Source organism: Lagenorhynchus albirostris, chromosome 20 (genome assembly GCF_949774975.1).
Source record: "Lagenorhynchus albirostris chromosome 20, mLagAlb1.1, whole genome shotgun sequence".
Taxonomy (NCBI): Eukaryota; Metazoa; Chordata; class Mammalia; order Artiodactyla; family Delphinidae; genus Lagenorhynchus; species Lagenorhynchus albirostris.
The window spans coordinates 15,243,915-15,262,485 of NC_083114.1; the positions used below are offsets into that span (position 1 = coordinate 15,243,915).

At 50.3% G+C, this 18,571-nt stretch overlaps 3 protein-coding genes across 3 annotated transcripts in view; 1 reads left to right on the plus strand and 2 right to left on the minus strand.

The window, feature by feature from the left end:
• ANKRD13B (ankyrin repeat domain 13B) overlaps positions 1-285 on the minus strand; it is a 36,701-nt gene extending 36,416 nt beyond the window's left edge. Inside the window, exon 1 of the mRNA XM_060134921.1 lies at positions 59-285. The gene's annotated coding sequence lies outside the window, so the exon portion shown is untranslated. The remainder of the gene's footprint in view (positions 1-58) is intronic.
• A 112-nt stretch (positions 286-397) lies between these two features.
• TP53I13 (tumor protein p53 inducible protein 13) lies at positions 398-4,307 on the minus strand. The gene is made up of 7 exons (XM_060134928.1): positions 4,161-4,307; positions 3,900-3,968; positions 3,616-3,657; positions 1,844-1,972; positions 1,507-1,707; positions 841-1,396; positions 398-759 (listed from the first exon to the last, which is right to left on the minus strand). Exons 1-7 carry the CDS (start codon positions 4,230-4,232, stop codon positions 647-649), a joined length of 1,182 nt encoding a protein of 393 aa, XP_059990911.1. The 5' UTR covers positions 4,233-4,307; the 3' UTR covers positions 398-646.
• A 1,963-nt stretch (positions 4,308-6,270) lies between these two features.
• Positions 6,271-10,338, plus strand: ABHD15 (abhydrolase domain containing 15). Its single transcript, XM_060133546.1, has 2 exons — positions 6,271-7,151; positions 9,182-10,338. Exons 1-2 carry the CDS (start codon positions 6,271-6,273, stop codon positions 9,705-9,707), a joined length of 1,407 nt encoding a protein of 468 aa, XP_059989529.1. The 3' UTR covers positions 9,708-10,338.
• Positions 10,339-18,571: the final 8,233 nt, after the last annotated feature.

Sequence of the window (18,571 nt, forward strand, 5' to 3'; positions counted from 1 at the left end):
TTAGGGAACTGTGGGAGGGATTGGGGAGGTGGCAGACGTGAAACGGAGAAAGACCAACCTGGCAAAAGTATGAAGCAAGTGAAGACCACGACTCTTCCAGCCCCTGTACTTGAGGGAAGGGAAGCCCCTGTCATCTCTTAGAGGAGTCCTGGAAATAACAATGTTTCAGTAAATACCACCACCATCCCCACCACCTGCTCACCCCTGGTGGTGGGAGGGGTCTATCACGCTACTAAACCCCAGTGTCTGAGGCCAGGCTGGCAAGACGAGACAGGCCAGTGAGTGCCCAACTTGATACTAGCAACCCCGTACATCAAACACGACCCAAATGGCCTAGGACAGTGCCCTGGGTGGGAGGGAGTCTGTGTGGCAGATGCACAAGCTCAACTCCAGGCTCTACTAAAATAATTTAATAAGAAAAACGGAGTTTTTGCAACGGAGGCTGAGACAGCTCCTTTTTCTCTCCTCCCTTTCCCCTTCTCCATCCCTCCCAGCAAACCACACACTAAGGACCAGCCCTTTTACAACGCTTAGGCAGGACTGCGCCATCTGGCCACCAGGGGGCGGCCCTGCGCGCGGTCCACGTGGCGCAGCCTCCCGGCGGGAGGAGGAGCCGGACCTGCCACAGTGGCAGGGCTGGGGCAGGTCACTCGGAGCTGTCCCCATCCGGGCCGCTGTCCGGCGTGGGCGGGAGGAGGGGTCTCCGGCGGGAGCGCTTGACCCGGCGAGGGGGCATCTGCAGCCTCCGCTTCAGCACCGCTATGGGCAGGGTGGGGAGCTGTCAAGGGCAGGGAAGCCATCGGGAGCGGGGCGGGGCAGGTGAGGAGGGGAGCTTCTTACCAGCCACTGTGTCCTGGCTGTCCACTGTGGGCTCCCAGTAGATGCTCTCCCCACGCCTGAAGTTTCGGTGCAGCCGCGTGCAGAGCGTGGCCAGGGTGAGCAGCACCAACAGGAAGGTCAGGGCCATGGCAGCCCAGGCGGCCTCCTCCGTGCGCGGGGTGGGGCCCCGGGCTGCCCGCGGAGGCGCTGCTGCCCGAGCGGCCGGGGAAGCCTGACTTGGACAGGCACAGGCCCCTGGGCTGCTTTGCCCTTTGGGCACCTGAGCCTCTAGCCTGGAGCTGACACTGCTTCCAGGCCCCCCAGGCAGCAGTGGGCCAGTGGGCACAGATGGGGCATTATCCCTTGCACCCTGGGGTCCCAACACAGGCTGCTTGGCCTCCATGCTCCGTGGGGAAACAGAGCGGAACCTCAGGGCTGAGGGGGTGGGCTGGAGACCAAGGGCAGCCCGCAGCCCACGCCTCTTGGCACCACTAGGGAAGAGCTGCCTAGGCCCTCTAGATGCCACCTCTACGCCTGGGGGCCTCCAGCTCCGCAGAGTAAAGGCCAAAGCCGTGGCCTAGGAGGAGAAGAGACAACAGTCACCCTTTCCCTGCCCAGATTACCCAATGACACCACCACCCTGGGCCACCAACCCAATGACCATCAAGCCTGGCCAGCACCCCTCACCTGCACACACCCTCTCCGGCACAGCCTCCCTCTGCCCGGTGTTGGCACCAAGGGATAGGGCCCAGAAAAACTGTCAGAGCGAAACCATGCTTTCTCCTTCTTTTGCTTCCGCCGCCTCCTCCTCTTCAGCCAGTGGGCAGCCCAGGCTGGCTCTACCCATGCCATCTCCAGTGCCACCCCCCATGCTGCCAGTACCAGGGGCTATGAAAGGAGGTAACTGTTAGAGCTAAGACAAAGATGGGGAGCAAGCAAGAGGAGGCCCTGAATTCCCCTTGCCCTGCACGTGGGGCTGCAGCCCCTGCCAGTGCCAGACAACCACCTTTCAGCAACCACTCACCCGATCCTGGGTGAGGCTGGAGTCAGGGGCCAGTAAGGGCTGGGCCATGCAAATGTGGGCCAGGAAGGCAAGCTGGAGCTTCAGCCAGGGGTGGGCACAGGGATGGTAGAGGAAGCTGACATCCTCAGCCTGGAGGAAAGGCATGGAGACATCAAGCCAGGTCCCTCCCTAAGAATCCCAAGTTCTCCCATCCTGGGGAGCCAACTTAAAGGGACTCCCAGGATGGCCAGATGACCCTTCCACCTTCAGGGCTCAGGAAAGGACAAAGGGCCCTGGATACTGGCGTGCACCCCCTCTTGCCTCTGAGCATTCCTTTCATCCCTCCTCTCCATGCACTGCCACCCCTCAAAGCTCACAACTTCTGTGACAGCATGCATGGTTAACCCTGCCAGACTCAGACCACACTCTTTAGCTGTATTTCTCTGGACCTGCCACGGTGGCTCTACAGGTTCCCAGTCTAGACTGTAAGCGCCCCCCAAATAGAGACCAGCTCTTCTATGTATTGCCCCATCTATATATTCAATCTCATCTCCCCAACGCATCCAAATACAGGGCACAAAGGCAGCAGGTGCACAATCTCAGGATGGAAACACTTCATCAATTATGAATTATTCTTTGATTGAGCTGACCTAACGCTCAGCACTTGTGCCAGATGCTGTAGGAGATGCCAAAAGAGAACTCCTGGACTCCACTTGCAGGGAATGCAAAGGAAACTCAGGGGAACAGAACTAATGCAAATGAAAGCGCAAACTAATAAAACTCAAAGTGATTAGTTGTTAAATTACAAGAGATAGGTTATAAGCATTACACAAATTTGGAGAAGGTGATGAATAAATAAGGGCTAATATGATCAGGCAAGGTCTCAAGAGAGAGCTGACTCCTATGCTGGGTTTTGAAGATGGATGGGGATGGATGGCAGGAGGGCAGGGAGCTGCTCCCTTCAAGTCAGGATACGCCAGGTGTTGAGGGGAATAAGCAGGTGCAAAAGTACAGGGGTGGGAATAAGCCTCGAACTCATACGTGTGGTGAGCAGACCAACAAAACGAGAGGAACCAAAGACGTGGGGAGGTTGGATGAGGTTTACTTAACGAGGTAGAGCCTGAAAAACAAGACAGGGGAGTATGGCCATGATAAGGCGAGAAATAAGGAGCCGCTGGTTTCTGAACAGTGGAATGAAAGGGCTGTTTGGGAAAAGGAATCAGGTGGGTGGCATGAGCTCTTTTGGCCTGGAGCTATTACAAGGATCAAAAAAATAGATATTTCAGAAGGAAAACCAAAGGGACAGAGAAGCTATCCAACCACTGGCAATGAAAATAGGCAGCCACACAAGGTGAACCCACAGTTTGGTTGGTAACCTGAGGTCCACACACTCCTTACAGCTTCCTATTTTCCAAAGTGCTGTCCCACACTATTTGTTAACTCCTCATGGGGAGGGACGTTACTAATAACCTCTCTTCAGAAAAATGAGGCCCAGAGAAGTCAGGAGACTTCCAAAGTCACACAGCAGAGCTGGAGCACAGGTTGTTTTTCCCTACTACCCTCAGAGTTTCCCTTGCAGCCTCCTGCCCACACAGCCAGCTACTCAACAGGATGCCTGACAAGCACTGCAGAGGACCAAGGCCTGTGGCTCACTGTCCTGGGACTAAGAACATTGCCTCTTACTGGGGGGAGTGGTAAAGAATGGAGCTGGTGAGTAGAAAAGGTGGAGAAAGCCTGCGAGGAGCTCGCTGTTTCCAGTGCAGACACTGAGGATGCCTCCTGCTTGTACTTACCTGCCGTGGACTCACCCGTGTGTAGGTCACTCTTGGCGACACCTATACAGGGGGAGAGAAGAGAGCTTAGAGCCCATGGGGGACTCTGGGGGGGGGTGGGGTGGGGAGAGAACAGCAGGCCCGTGCCGTCACGTTGGAATGGAGACGTTGGTGGCTTGAGGGCCGGAGGAACCGGCAGAGGTGCTCAGAGGGCGGCTGTGGAAGGTGCCGCGAGGCCAGGGCGGAACTGGGCTGCCCCTTCACACTCCTCTCTCCCACTCTCCCACCGCCCTCCAGGCACCCACCTGTGGGGGCAGAGGCCACAGGCCCTCGGGACAACGGGCTCCCGCCTCCTCCGCCGGCTCAGCCACCACCTGTGGGTTCAAGGCGCAGAAGAGCTGGGGCGTGTGGCCTCGGCGCGGGCTCTGCCCTCTCCCTCCCAGGCCCAGCCCTCCAAGGGGAGAACTCTTAGTCCCCTCTCCGCGCGCCACTCCTTCCAGCACGAACTTTTGGCAAAGCGCTTTGAGATCCCGGGCCGAAGCCTTCTCGGGAGCGGGTCGCCTTACCTCACTGGGACCCAGGAGCCCCGCCAGGGCCGCCAGGAGCAGCAGTTGGGGCGGAGGCGGAGGAGGCGCCATCCCGGCCCGCCCCAGCACTGCCCGCAGCCCAGCAAGCCAAGGAGCGCGCGCCGCCTGGCCCTGCCCCCGCGCACCCACGCCGCCCGCGTGCCCACGTAGACCCCGGGCTCGCGCGCGCCGTCCCGCCCCGACCCCAGACCGCGCGCCGCGACTCTCCAGGCTCGCGCGCCCCTCCCCTCGCCTCGCCTCGCCCCGCCCCAGTGCCCGCCCACAGCCCGGGACATTGCGCGCAAGCGTCCTCAACCCCAAGCCGGAAAAATTGCTCGGAAGCCGGTCTTCTGCGCGCAGCGCTGCGAGGCAGGCGGGACCACCTCCTTCACCCGGGCACTCGTCTCAGCGGGTCTCCGCGGCCTGCAGGGAGCAGCTGCAGCTCCTGGGTGGATCTTGGAGCGGGGAGGAGGGCGGGAATTGGGATTCCACTGTGAACTGTGTGGCCCAGGAGGGGAGACGGGTCCGCTCCTTCGGCAAACCCGCTTCAGACTTATCAATGTGACCTGCATCTAGAAGAGGGACCGAAGCCTGAAGTCCGAGCTGCAGAAGGAAGAGGGTCCCCACTCTAGAGCTACACCTTCATCCCATCCCACTCTTGCCCTCGCAAATAGCGCCCGAGCCCGGAGGAGTCTCCAAGGGTCTCAGGCCTCCACGCTCCCCAGACCCAGAAGTCCCAGGAAGCTGGAGCCGGGCTGGGGGCTGCTTTCTTGCCCACGTCCGCCTCCGCTTTCGTAATTAGCCCAGCGGGGACAAGCAGATGCCCAAGGAGACTTTGGTCACCGTGAGGTGGAGTCACAGGCCTCGCCCCCAGCAGGGAGCGCTGGCCAGACGTCACCTGCAGCGGGTGCCCGCTCTGCCGCCCTCTCCCCGGTGCCCTTCTCCTCGGCCCGGCTCAGGATTTTGAGGAAAGATGGGAAAGTGGGTGGAGGATGAGAGTTGAAATACCCAGCCCAAAACTTTGAAATAGAGGAAGACCGTCTCCCACATAGCTGTGACTTGCAAGGGGTATTTCTTACCCTTCCCCCATTCCCCGGTAATTGCCAGTTATTGAGCTGATGAAGGGACTGCCATCTATCCCCTGCCACGGCCGGGTCGCGGGGTGATAGGCATCCCCCTCCAAGGGCACCTGAGTGCGTCTTTTCCTCCAGCCTATTCTCGGAGGTTTGGGGCTGTTTCTTTTGGGGAAGTCCTTCCTGGGGAGCGGTGGTGAGGATTTCCTCTACCTGAAGCCAGGTTCCAGGGGAGCCCCACGCTCCCGGGGTATCGGCACAGCGCACTAATGCAGGCAAGGGAACGAGCATTCCCCGGCTCTCCAGCCTCCTGCTGCTAACCCGCGGTCGGGGCACGACGCCGGCCCTGGCCCTCGCTGGCCCTGAGCCGGACCCCCGCCCGGCCGGGTTATTGCGCAGTTGCGGGTGCCCGCGGGGCCGAGACAAACACCGAGGTCAGAGAGCACAGCCGAGCCCGGCGACGGAGGTGCGGGTGGTGGCTCCGGCTGCACTGCAGCCGCCCCGCGGGAGCCCGGGAGCCCGCGCCGGGAGCTGCGGTTTATTCACTTCTCCCTTTTGCTACTTCTCAACAGCGGCCCCTGAGGGCGCAGCGACGCAGGTCTCCCCGGTAGCTGCACACCCTACACACCACGGGGATTCTGAGACTCATCCCCGTTCCCCAAGCCTCGGTCTCCAAGTCTCCCCACTTTTCTGCCCCCCACACCCCACTCCTCGGCTTGCTGCCCTCCCCACTCCCTTCCGTCTCGCCGGCGCGTCCTCGCTCCCTCCCCGTGGCCTCCGCTCCTTTCACCTCTTGCTCCTGCTTGTCGCAATCACTGTACAAAGGGCCGTGGGCGGGAGTGGGGGGCGGGTGAGGGGAGCCGGGACCGAACTGGCTGTCTCTGCGGGGCCGCGGCCAATCCGGAGTGCACCCCCTCCCTCCCCGCGGGAGGGCCCTGGGCAGCCGCCGCGGCCCGGCGGAGCCGCGGCCAGAGCGGGGAGCTCGCCAAGGGGACCTCCCCGCCGCTGCCGCCCGCCGGGGGCTCTCCGGCCTCGCCATGCCGCCGTGGGGCGCCGCCCTCGCCCTGCTCCTGGCCGCGCTCGCCCTGCTTGGCCTGCTCGCCGCGCTGCTGCGGCGCCCCGGGAGGCGCGCCGTCGGAGCGAGGACCCTGCCGGGGGCGCAGGGCCAAGACCACGAGGAGGAGGTGGACGGCGCAGGCTCCGCGGACCAGTTCAGCGACGGGCGTGAGCCTCTGCCCGGAGGGTGCAGGCTCATCTGTAAGCCGTCGGCGCTGGCCCAGTGCCTGCTGCGCGCCTTGCGACGCTCGACAGCGCTGGAGCCGGGCCCGCGCTCCTGGCTCTCCGGGCCCCACCTGCAGACCCTCTGCCATTTCGTGCTGCCGGTGGGGCCGGGGTCCGATCTGGCCCGGGAGTACCTGCAGTTGGCGGACGACGGGCTGGTGGCCCTGGACTGGGTCGTGGGACCTTGCGCCCGGGGCCGCCGGGTCACCAATGCCGGGGGCCTCCCGGCGGTGCTGCTGGTGATCCCCAATGCCTGGGGACGCCTCACCCGCAACGTGCTCGGCCTCTGCCTGCTGGCCCTGGAGCGCGGCTACTACCCGGTCATCTTCCACCGTCGCGGCCACCACGGCTGCCCACTGGTCAGCCCCCGGCTGCAGCCTTTCGGGGACCCGTCTGATCTCAAAGAGGCCATCACTTACATCCGCTTCCGACACCCCGCAGCCCTGCTGTTCGCGGTGAGCGAGGGCTCAGGCTCGGCGCTGCTGCTGTCCTACCTGGGTGAGTGTGGCTCCTCCAGCTACATGACCGGTGCAGCCTGCATCTCGCCGGTGCTATGCTGCCGCGAGTGGTTTGAGGCCGGCCTGCCCTGGCCCTACGAGCGGGGCTTTCTGCTCCACCAGAAGATCGCCCTCAGCAGGTGGGTAACGGCGGCTGCAGACGAGCAATGGGGGAATAGAGGTTTGGGGCTGAGAAACGGCTCTGCCTGGTTTTGAATCAAACAGGTTTAGAGCAATTTGGGCAAAGTTTTCCTCACACACTTCCTGAAGCGTCCAAACCCTCTAGTCTGGACAGAATCAGGGAAGCAGGTTTAAAAGCCACAGACGGACTCAGCATCATTAGCTAGAGCAGGGACTCCTGACCTGGGGCCCCCTGGCCTCACTCACCTCAGCCCCACCGTGTCCTAGCAACCTGAGCACCTGCCCCACCCGCCACAAGAGGCAGCACCTGACACGGACATCGCTTAGTCCATAGCTTGTCAAATCAGCAAAGAGGGCTCTGGAAGCAATTGTGACTGGTTATCTGTCCAGAATGTTTCCTCTGAGCCTGGAGGTGACAGGAATCAGAAATTTGGTGGTATTTGATTGATTAAAATTCTTTAGACCTGACAGATGTTTTGCATATTCCCAGGTATATGCTCAATATTTAATGCAAAAATTTTAACATTTTTTTTAATCTCCAAAAAGAAAAGAATCTACCACCAGGGTGACAGGGGAGAATTTTCCACTGAGAAGGCCTGAGTGACATTCCCACAGCAAATAACCAGGCCTCTGCTTACACCGTTGTTTTTCTAGGAGATGGAAGAACGAGGTCAAAGACATGATGGCAGCAGTGTGGTGTGGCAGAAAGACCTAGGATGTGGGGTCAGACCCACTTGGGTTCAAATCCTGAATTTCCAGCAAGTTAGCTAACCCCTTTGAGCCTCACTTCCCTCTTCAGTTAAATGGAGTTTATAATAACCACTTCCCAAGGTGGTTATAAGCATGAAATAAGATAATGAAAGTAAGGGGCCTGGCACCAATACATGGTGACAATTGTGATTTCTCTTTCTTTCCTTGCCCTATTTTGCCTCCTGTTCTAAGAAGGTCAACCCTGAGCTCAGCAACAGCCCATGTGCTACCATGGCAACCCAGAGCCGCTGGAACAGTCCAGGGGCAAGGTACTCTCACGTGGCTTAACTGCCAGTTTCCATCCCCAAATGACCACCCTCAGTACTGACCCTGGGCTCCAGCTGGAGGATAAGGTAAGGGAAGTGGAGAGGAAACCTGGGCCTTTAGGAACTGCCCTGCCCATGGAATTTTGGGATTGCCAACTTGGGGCAAGCCTCTTTGAATGTTTGCAGGAAACACCTATCCAAATTCAGCTGGCTAAGGCTGAATTAATCCAAATAAAGGACTGGGCTGCACATCCTGGCCTCCTGGTCAGGGTGCCAGGCCCTCTCCAGGGAGGTGGAAACGGCAAAGATGTCCCTCTTTCCCAGAGCAGTTGCTCTCAGGCTCCCATTTGGGGCCTCACCCAATTAATTACACTCCCAGTCACTTCCTCCGCCACTCAGTCCTCTCTAGGAATACCTGCCCCACTGATCAAGGACACACTCATTTGTCATCAGCTGGATAGCATATTATCTTTTTAAAAAGCAAACAAACTAATACAACTTAAAGTAAGATGTTAATGTTGGGGGATGTCACTTGCTAGTTTGGATAGTCTGAGCCACTGAGTTCTTCCAAGAGAGGTTCAGGAGGTGACATTTCATAGCAGGTTCCCTACAGAGGGTCTGAAGATGAGGTCTGGAGGAGAGCTGTTGCAATAACTCAGCGGCTGTAAAGTCAAATGCTGCCCCAGGGCTGGGGAGGTAATGCCATGAATGACTGTCCTGGTAGAAACTGTAACACAGGAAGGAGGGAGGAAATACCCTGATTGTTGCCATGCCAGCCCATGTCGCCAGATCTCCCCAATCCCCTCGAGAAGCCAGATAGATGCATTTTACATGAAATCTGATTTTAAATGATGGCAATGACATGGAAGTTTTTTAATACATTATATGGCCAAAGAAAGCCTCTGTGGTCAGAATCTGGCCTGTGGGCTGCCACTCTGTAACTTCTGCTGTCAATTTATTTTCCAGTTCTTTCCTCTCTTTGCTTCCTTCCCCATTCAACTTCTTTCTGCCAGGTACGCCACAGCCCTGGAGGACACAGTGGACACTGGAAAACTGTTCAGGAGCCGCTCCCTGCGAGAGTTTGAAGAGACCCTCTTCTGCCACACCAAGAGCTTCCCCATCAGCTGGGACACCTACTGGGACCACAACGACCCCCTCCGGGATGTGGACGAGGCAGCCGTACCTGTGCTATGCATCTGTAGCGCCGATGATCCTGTGTGTGGGCCCCCAAACCACTTTCTGCCAACTGAACTCTTTCACAGCAACCCCTACTTCTTCCTCCTGCTCAGCCGCCATGGAGGCCACTGTGGCTTCCTGCGCCAGGAGCCTTTGCCAGCCTGGAGCCACGAGGTCATCTTGGAGTACTTCCGGGCCTTGACTGAGTTCTTCCGAACGGAGGAGAGGATGAAAGGGCTGAGCAGGCGCCGAGTTTCGTTCCTAGGGGGCCGGCGTCGCTGGGGAACCCTGCCAAAGCGGGAGGTCTCTCCCTCTTCCAACCTGGAGGAGATCTTTAGCTGGAAGAGATCGTATACAAGGTGAGACCTGACCCAAGAACCCGCCAGCCCTGCGAGGAAGAAAGAGCTGGGCACGGCTGAGTCCTGAAAAGGCATTGAGGACTGAATGGGGCAGGCAGCTTCAGCTCTTTGCCCCTGATTCAGCCCCTTCTCTCTTAAACTGGTCTGTGGAAAGAGATGGAACTTCAGCAAGCTAGCGTTCATTTGCCCCTGAGCAGAACTCCTGCCCAGGCCCTGCTCTACACATGCCAACTCATCCTGGTTCAGCAGCTGGGCATTCCCTGTCACTGTCCCCTGTCACCGACTTCATAAGCCAAAGAATATCTCCATGTACGTCCCTGGACTCAAGAGAAAATGCTCGCTCACAGCAAAGATACAAAGGAGATGAGTTTTGTGAGCCATTGGGCAGGTCTGTGCCACATAAATAATCAGCTCTGTGACGCTGGTTCTCAAGCTGGAGCCACTTGATGTAGTGAGGACAGGATGTTTGTGTCTCGATGCTACTTCCCTCGTTTTTTTCTGCGGCTGTGGCGCTCTGCTGACTTCATGTGGTGGCAGACGTGGAAGTGGCTCACAGAGCTAACGCGTCTTGCGTTGACTGTGAGATAGGCCCAGAGGCAGTAAGTGCTGTGCTGAGACTGGGTTGGGGAGGGCAACCAGCTAGACAGCGTGAATGCCTGCGTCTGGAATACCAAGGGCCAGTCTTTCGGTTGAGTTCTGCAAGTCCTGACTGGGAGTGGGGCTGATCTGGGGCTTCAGCCTAGGACCTCAAGACTCACTAGAGAGATCCCAAGGATGATTTTAGGAAGAGGAAATCCTCGCAGGGTCTGGTTGACCATGGCTCAAGGAGCCAGGCTCTCAGACATTCTAGCTGCTCCCTCCAGTACCATTTCGGGGGATTACTCCAGAGAGTTCTAGTGAGAGGTGTTTTTCTCCTGAGATGTGGGCTTTCTCTAAGTGGTAAAAGTATAAACCTCATATCTTAGGTGTTTTTTTGGTTAGTTGCCCTGTTTTCTGACACTGCTACTACTCATATCTTAGGTGTTTTTTTGGTTAGTTGCCCTGTTTTCTGACACTGCCCTGTTTTCTGACACTGCTACTGTTTTCTGACCCTGGAGAGACATCTGGGACCAGAGAAAGCAAACAAAATTTCCAAGAGATTGGCTAGAACTGACTCAGTGATTTATGAATATTTCACATTACCATGCTTTTTCTGCTCAGTTATTCAAAAGGCCATCCATGTAGATGCAGGAAAAGCTTCCTCCTGGATCTGACCACTCAGTGACTGATAGGCTCTTTGGTTTTATGAGGACTAATGCTTAAGATCAGAGTAAAATAAGGCATTGTACAGATTGACCCACACCTTGGTTTGGATTAGGCCATTAAGCAATACAATAGGACATCCAGTTCCTCCCGGAAAATCCTTGCCCTGAAATTTTAATTGGTCATCAAGAAAGAAGGCACCTGCTTTGACAGGAAGCTCCATACTGGCCTCACAAATAGCAAAGCAATTTGAAGAAGGAGAGATGTTTACCAAAAGCCATATCCTAAGGCTTGGTATGAGGAACTTCTGGGGCCATGATTTTAGGTTTGGATAATTTTAGCCCATCCTTGTTCCTCTGGATCAAATAAAAAGAAACTCTGAACTATCCAAGAATCTAAACTGAAATGCAGACAACATTCAATTGTCTAAGGCACATTATCCTGTCATGAAAAAATCCCCTCCCTCCTTTCCCCACTTCTTGTTCCTCCTCCTCTATGTTCCTCATCTAACATTCTCTCACCATTTCTGAGCAGGAGAGATAATAAGGAAGTGAACCCTAAAGAAGCTGTTCTACTTCTGGTTAACGCCTGGGTATAAGGCTTGGCAAAGAAGAATTACTGACATCTGGCCAGCCCCCTCCGCCAGCATCTGGTACAGTGGGGATTTCAGCTTATTAGGTTTTGCAGTCCCATATGCAGGACCCTATAACCATTCAGAACTCACTGCAAAATGGGGAGCAGTCCAGTGGTTTTTAACCACCCCCACCCTCACCACCCAGGATTAAAGGGCCCCTAAGGGCTAAAATCCAGATTGTTTCTCTAGGCCAGATACCACGGGACTCTGGTTAAGATAATAGCTTTGGGAGAAATCATGGTTCCTTTTTTACAGGAAAGCCAGCTTGTGGGGTGGGGTGGGGGAGGAGATATATATATACATATATATATATATATATATATAATTTTTTTTTCCAGTTATAGTCTTAAAGCTCTGTGAACAGCAGAACAGCCCTTGTCCCTTGGATCCCCTTGGATCCACAGCCCTAATGACCTAAACCCTAAAGTATTTCTCCTCCATGCCCCTGTGCCAGAGGTACCCATAGCCATTCTCAGGAAGCTACCTCTCTCTCATCTTCTCATCACCATTTGGTGACATCGCTGCTTTTCAAGCCATTTTTGCCAAGAAAGCGTAGTTCCTGTTCAAGCAGGTTTGGGTGACCCTGTCCTTCAGTCTAACGATGAAGGAATCACCCAAATTGGCTCTGCTTTGGTTAATAGCTAATTATATGAAACCAGATGGAGGAACCCCAGGCACACATTCTGAGAGAAGGCATGGCCCTAAAAACGAAGTGACAAATTATGAGTTTGGGGAAGCAAGAAACAAACAACAAAACAAACAAAACCCAAAGAAGTACCACTGAGTTGGGAGTTTTCCAGGTAGCAAGTCTTTAGCAATCCTCTCAGGTCTCATTCACTTGCTTGCCTCCCTTTTGGTCTCTTCATTATTTATAAACACCTTCAAATGGTAAAGGGGGAAAAGAAAACACAATCCAATTACAATAAAGGAGGCATAATCTCAGACCTGAGTTATCTGTCTCCACCCACTGGATCAGAATGCAGGAAGCAGACAACTGCTTCTCAAGGTTTTCTTGAGTCCTACTAAGTTCTGACCTCTGATACCAAAGACTGTGCTAAGCTGTAACTTAATTCTCTTAAAGATTTGGTATTTTATGTATTTATGCATAGGTTTCCAAGGTGGCTTGGCCAGAGATGACAATAATAAAAAAACATAGCACCAAATCCTCATTTTGAGATGTCATCTCTGTTTTGAGTGAAGATATCCTTGCTAAGACTTGAGTACTGTTAGAAAAGAGGTCTTGACACAGGAAGTGTCATCTTAGCTTTATATATAACCTCAAAACCACCCCAGAGTCAGAAGTTGCTCTGTACTCATCTTCCACCCAGACTGCAGGATCCTTTGTCAGTCAGTCACCCTCAGTAATGCCATGGTTTCTTCCTTTAGAAATGAACTTTAGTATAAAGTTCCCACCCTGCTTAAACAGGCAGAGATACTTGGCCACTTTGGCAGAAATTGCCAATGATACCAATGATTCAATGATACCAATGATCCTACAGCCAAGCCACAAAAGATGGCATCAGAAACTGTTTTCACTAGTTATGACAGTTTGTAGAGTTAAGATTAAGAAGTTATACCTAGGGAGTGTCCAAGTGCCCAGGGATGGAACGAATGCCTTAGGAAGCAGAAGGTCCCGCATCATTGGTGGTATACACAAGCTAGACTGCTCCTAGGCACATATCATGGAGGGGACATGTGCTGAGAAATAAGGGTGGCCTACATTAGATATAACGTCTCTTCTCATCTGAGAGTCGGTGACTGGAAATAATGCTAACGAGCTCAGTGGGTTGTAAAGACTTCTGGTTGGTATATGGGCTTGAGGATCAGATCATAGACCTGATCCAAATTCTGGGAGTTGGGAGATGATATAAAGATTTTAATGAAAATAACCCTACCAAAGTGACCAGAGGATGTTTTAAGACATCTAATAATTATGCTTTGAAGTATCCAGGAAGAGCTAAAAGTTTAGAGGAAAAGTAGAATTTCATTAAAACAAAAAATAAAAGATATTAACACTTAAAAAACAAATGTCTCTGGCTCCTCCAGCCTTCCTGTGTAATAAGGTATCTTGCTCTAGTGTCTATCACTAGTGAGATTGAAGAAAAAATTCTCTCAGCTTGTTTGCCTCTGAATAATAAATTGCAGTCTCCCTGCAACAATGGAACGTCATTCTTTTTTAAATCTCCACAAACAAATGTGCTGTTTGTCTTCTTCTTAAGTCCTCTATGTACTGAGCTGTGCTTACCTACCTGTGGAGTTAACGGAGCCTCACTGCACATTCTCTATTTGCTGGTTGTTGCTTCACTTCTATAGATCTAGGCTTGTGTCCCCTAACACTAACCAGCGGAACCTCTGTTTAATCAACAACCAGGCCTCCTGCTCTGGGCTAATAATTTCCCAGCAGGCTCAAAATTCCCTGATCATCAGTGGTACCTACACAGAGATATCTTCCAGTGGGCAATTAGTAATTTGTGTGTTGGATAGAGCACTGAAATAGTTTGGAGATGTGGGTTCTAGTTTCTACTTCACTTGTGACTCATATGAGTTTGGGCAAGTTATGAGTTATTCCATATGCAAAGACTGAGACTGTGAATAGGCCTTAATTAAGGTCTGTTAGGCTATAATGAAATAGTAAAAGCAGATGGATCCCATTCTTCAAGCCCATTTAATTCCTCAACCAGAGCTCAAAGACCTCTATAATGAGGTGGCATCTGCTTTCAGATCAGAGTCTATATTCTGATTCTTGTAAGGCCAAGGATTTCCAGTTATTAATTCCACTGCAAAGTTGGGAAGGGCCTGGAAGAGCAGCACCTTTGAGGCTTACAAACTGGGTGCTGGGTTGCCCAATTGAGGACAAACTCTCCCCACCCCCTTCCCAAACACACACACACACACACACACACACACACACACACACACACACACACACGCTCTCTCTGATAACCATGTTATGGCTAACAGGTTATACATTGGTTCATTTGTTCCAGCCAAAAACTATCTGTTTTCCTATTTCTTGTAAGTGATGGTCAGAAAGGATGTGACTTTTAAGATCTCAGTTAGTAGTGATGGGGCTAAAGACCAGAACCCTAAACCACTGCTCTTTATGCCATACTTTGCCTTTTCCTAGTCAATCACTGGCTAAGATGACAGTAAATAATGCTCATTTTAAACTCCATAATGTAAAGGGTGTTAACAAAAGGAGAAAGAATTTGTCTTCAGAGCTGCTGCACAACTCTTGTGGCGGAGCCAACATGAATCTATAAATGGCACCCCTAAAGTTATTACACAGCCTGCAATAAACAACACCCTCAGCAGCCTTGTCTCCCTCTTATCCATAAGAACAAGTATCTGAAAGTATAATTAAAGTCACTAATTGCCTAGGACATATATAGGAAAACCCTGGTTTGGCAGCTGGCATCACTGAGATGTAGATGATAGCACTAACTTATAACCCTGGGGCTGTGGAGCTAGCCAACCACTGTGGTGATTTTTTAATTTATGTTAAAATTTCTTTTATAAAAAAATAATTTCTTTTATAGTCAGGTAGGATGGGCTTTAAACCCTAAGCATAACTCAGAGCATCTCTGATGTGTTTAGTCAATGACAGCATTTGTTTTGGGTTGCTGACATGGTAGAAGCACCTAACTCGCCATCCACTGTAGTTTGAACCGCTCAATTGTGGGGATAAAGCAGAAAGAACTCTTGTTTTTTAAACCCCCTTTTAACTCAACCAAATTCAAGGTGGGATGTTGGGAAATGCTGGAGATAGAACACCTGGAATCAAATCTTGGCTCTGCCACGTAGTTGTTTGACCCAGGCAAATTAAACACTACATAAATGCTAATTAATCTCAAAATAGCTCAGCATCAACATTCTAGGAGTTTAGAAGCTATGTTAAAAAGTTAAAAGTGCCATTTTTCTGATAGTCTTCTATTCAATAAAGTAGGTAATCTCAACTATACTTTTTAAAATGACAACACTTAAAACTATTTTCTAATAGAAAAAAACATATAAACCCCAGCCCAAGAAACTCCTCCCCTCCAAATTAAGCCTTCTGACAAAGTCATTTTAACAGGACTGGATTAGATACTCTACCCCATTCAGGGCTGAAATGTGATGATTTTCAAATCTGGGAAAACGAACCCAGGTGAAACCACCTTGTGAAGCTTTGTACAAGGTCCAAGAACTGCATACATCTATGTGTCCATGTGTCTGGGAGGAACTGTAGTTACACAGACCACAACATATGTCTATATAAAACTTAAGAACCTGCAACAAGCCATTAGAAGCTAAAGTAGAATCATCTCACATCCACAGCACAGTAGGCTGCTTCACTGTCTGGGCACACAGAATTCGAGGCAATTAGTCTAGAGGGTTTTAGTCTACACTAGGGAGCTCATTCTTACCCATATCTTACTCATTTTTGTAACCCCCCAATGTACAGCACAGTGCCTGAGATTCAGTAATTACCTAGTAAATAGTCACTGAACTGAAATATACTTTATCTTTATGGGAATACAATTACTTAAAAAAACTGAGCAGACACTCTGTGTACTAAAATTACTTTATTACAGTTGATTTTTTTTAAACATTTCCTTTGCTATGATACAAAGGATACTTACAAACAAAATATTACATATGACCTTGTTTTCGCTCTTATGTTCTGACAACTTGGTAACAGCTTTAAATGCACAATCTATACAATTAATACAGGTTATATATGAACTATAAGGTATGTTGAACCAGAAGAATACTGACAATATACTGTACAATAAGCCTTACCAATTAGTGCTGCGGACCATTTCTACCAAAAGGAAAATGCACATCTGTACAGTCACCTTTACCAGCTGGTGCTGACAGTGAGGGAGAGGCTTCTTCCCCATTGCAACCCTTGATAAGCCTCCCCTGTGGGTGTCTGTTTGGTCCGAAAATTAAGAGGACTGTGTATATTTAAAATTAGTCTCCGGTAAAGTGGCAGAACATCACTTTCAACATGATAATCTCTTGCCAAAAAAATCAGTCCTAGTTTTAAAAGACCACAGGTCCTTTGTCCACCATGAAAACCCTACAGGCTCAAGGGCTTTAGGAGATGAGAAGATGAAGGCTGCCAAAAAAGGAGGCAAGAAACCAAGCCAAAATCTAGGTCTTGCAAAATCATCATTTTTCTTCCCTTCACCAAAGGGAACTAGAAATGTACAAATTCATTGATGAACCTCAATGATAACATATCAGTTAGCTGATAACCCTCATTTTATCTGGACCCCTGACTTGTGGGAATAACTGAAAGAGATTGTGAATAATATATACCACTTTTAGAAAAGAACCTCTTGCTTAGTTAAAATATTCCCTTTAGCCACCAAAGCTGGTCCTGGGCTATTACAGGTGTGCATTCATCTCTCAATGGTCTACTCAGAAATGATAAGGTTACAGCTTTTTTTCTTTTCTTTTTTCTTTTTTTAAATAAAAAAGCAATTGACTGAAGCATTTTTCTTTTTTTAGGTAAATAGCAAAAATAAAAATAAAAACCAACCCTGGCATTTGCACAAATAATGCAAATGGAGCGATATGGCCTTTAAGGTAATGGGTTAGTAGAAAGGAAGAGAAGTGAAGAAAATCCAGAGAAAATGATGTACTGATTTTTCTTTTTAAAAATTTCTACAATACATGTGCAAAAAAATCATGCTGGTTGAGGAAAACAAAAGTAAATGAGTATATAAAACTAAAATCATAAATAATATGTTTGGATGACTGGTAAAAGCAGAAACCAACCTGGGTTACAAAAAGGATTATACATTCAAGATGCTCTTAAACCCAGTGGGATAACTTATGTTAAAACTGTGTTAATAGTTACGTTAAAAATCTCAAGTTTGTTTTTAAATCTTCACAATACAAGCAAAGCTGTTTTAAAATATACACTATACATATTTCTCATAGTCTCTCCAACCTCATTAATGCGCATTAGGCTATCTTTTTCATGTACTAAAACAAGGGGGTTTTGAAAGCTAAATTGCTCAGAGTAACTCATCCATTATTTAAATGTTTAAGTTTTAAATGGGTTAAAATTTTTAGCAGACCTACATAAATAGGATGTAGCAACACAAGTGTTAATAAAAAAACTCTAAAGCACTTACAAATTATCAGGTTGAAATAGTCTCGGGAACTTATGTGCACTATACTTCAAAATGTTATTTACATCAGACCATCACTTTTGTAAAAATTTCCCTAAAAAATAAAAAACAAAATAAATTTGGAGAATTAACCCACTCTAACCTAGCAGAGAAGGATCATAAAAGGAGAGGTAAAACAATAACAAAATTATCTCTTAATAGAAATCCCACATATCCCTCTCTACTTGGATTTTGCCCTATGAAACCACCTGCAATTCCTAATAGGCTCATTTATCAAGTGGCAAGATAACGTGGTAAAATACCTTGTCAGATAGATTACTGGCCTCGAGTGGACTTCCTAAAAAAAATTTTCCTACCTGTGTCTCCTGCTTGGATTATTTTAGGACACGTGTATGTAATTAATTGGAGGGGCACTCTAAGTAGGCACAACTCCCATTTAATGTGGAATAAAAGGTCTGACATAAAATGCTGCTGGGAAGAAGGGGTGGTGGTTTCTTTGATACTATGAAATGCAAGAAAGCACATTTGGAATAGGCACCAAAAAAGAGCTTTCTGGCAACATACCAGGGGCAGCCAACATCTTAATAAACTAAATATACTTGTCTATGACCAAAAAAGGGTTAGAAGGGTTCCAATATTTCCCCCCAGGTTTGTTTGATATGTGCCCAATAGTCACATGGCCAGCTGGAATCTGCAAACATTAAGCAGTTCCATCCTTTCAAATCACATAATTCATTCCATGACCATGTGTAATTTATAGAAACAATAATGTTCATGCTGAGGCAATGTATTTGAGGGCTCAGAAAAAGCGAACTGTGCCACTGAGAGAAACCTGTTCCCATACAACTGGTCTTCATGCTTTCA

Bases quoted from the DNA above. Each gene is read 5' to 3' on its own strand.
- TP53I13 (XM_060134928.1), bottom strand. From the start codon at position 4,232: ATGGCGCCTCCTCCGCCTCCGCCCCAACTGCTGCTCCTGGCGGCCCTG. The intron at 1,973-3,615 runs GTAAGTACAAGC...CCTTTCCTCCAG, and splicing joins CACGGGTGAGTCCACGGCAG to GCTGAGGATGTCAGCTTCCT. The intron at 1,397-1,506 runs GTGAGGGGTGCT...TTCTCCTCCTAG, and splicing joins GCCGGAGAGGGTGTGTGCAG to GCCACGGCTTTGGCCTTTAC.
- ABHD15 (XM_060133546.1), top strand. From the start codon at position 6,271: ATGCCGCCGTGGGGCGCCGCCCTCGCCCTGCTCCTGGCCGCGCTCGCC. The intron at 7,152-9,181 runs GTGGGTAACGGC...TCTTTCTGCCAG, and splicing joins CAGAAGATCGCCCTCAGCAG to GTACGCCACAGCCCTGGAGG.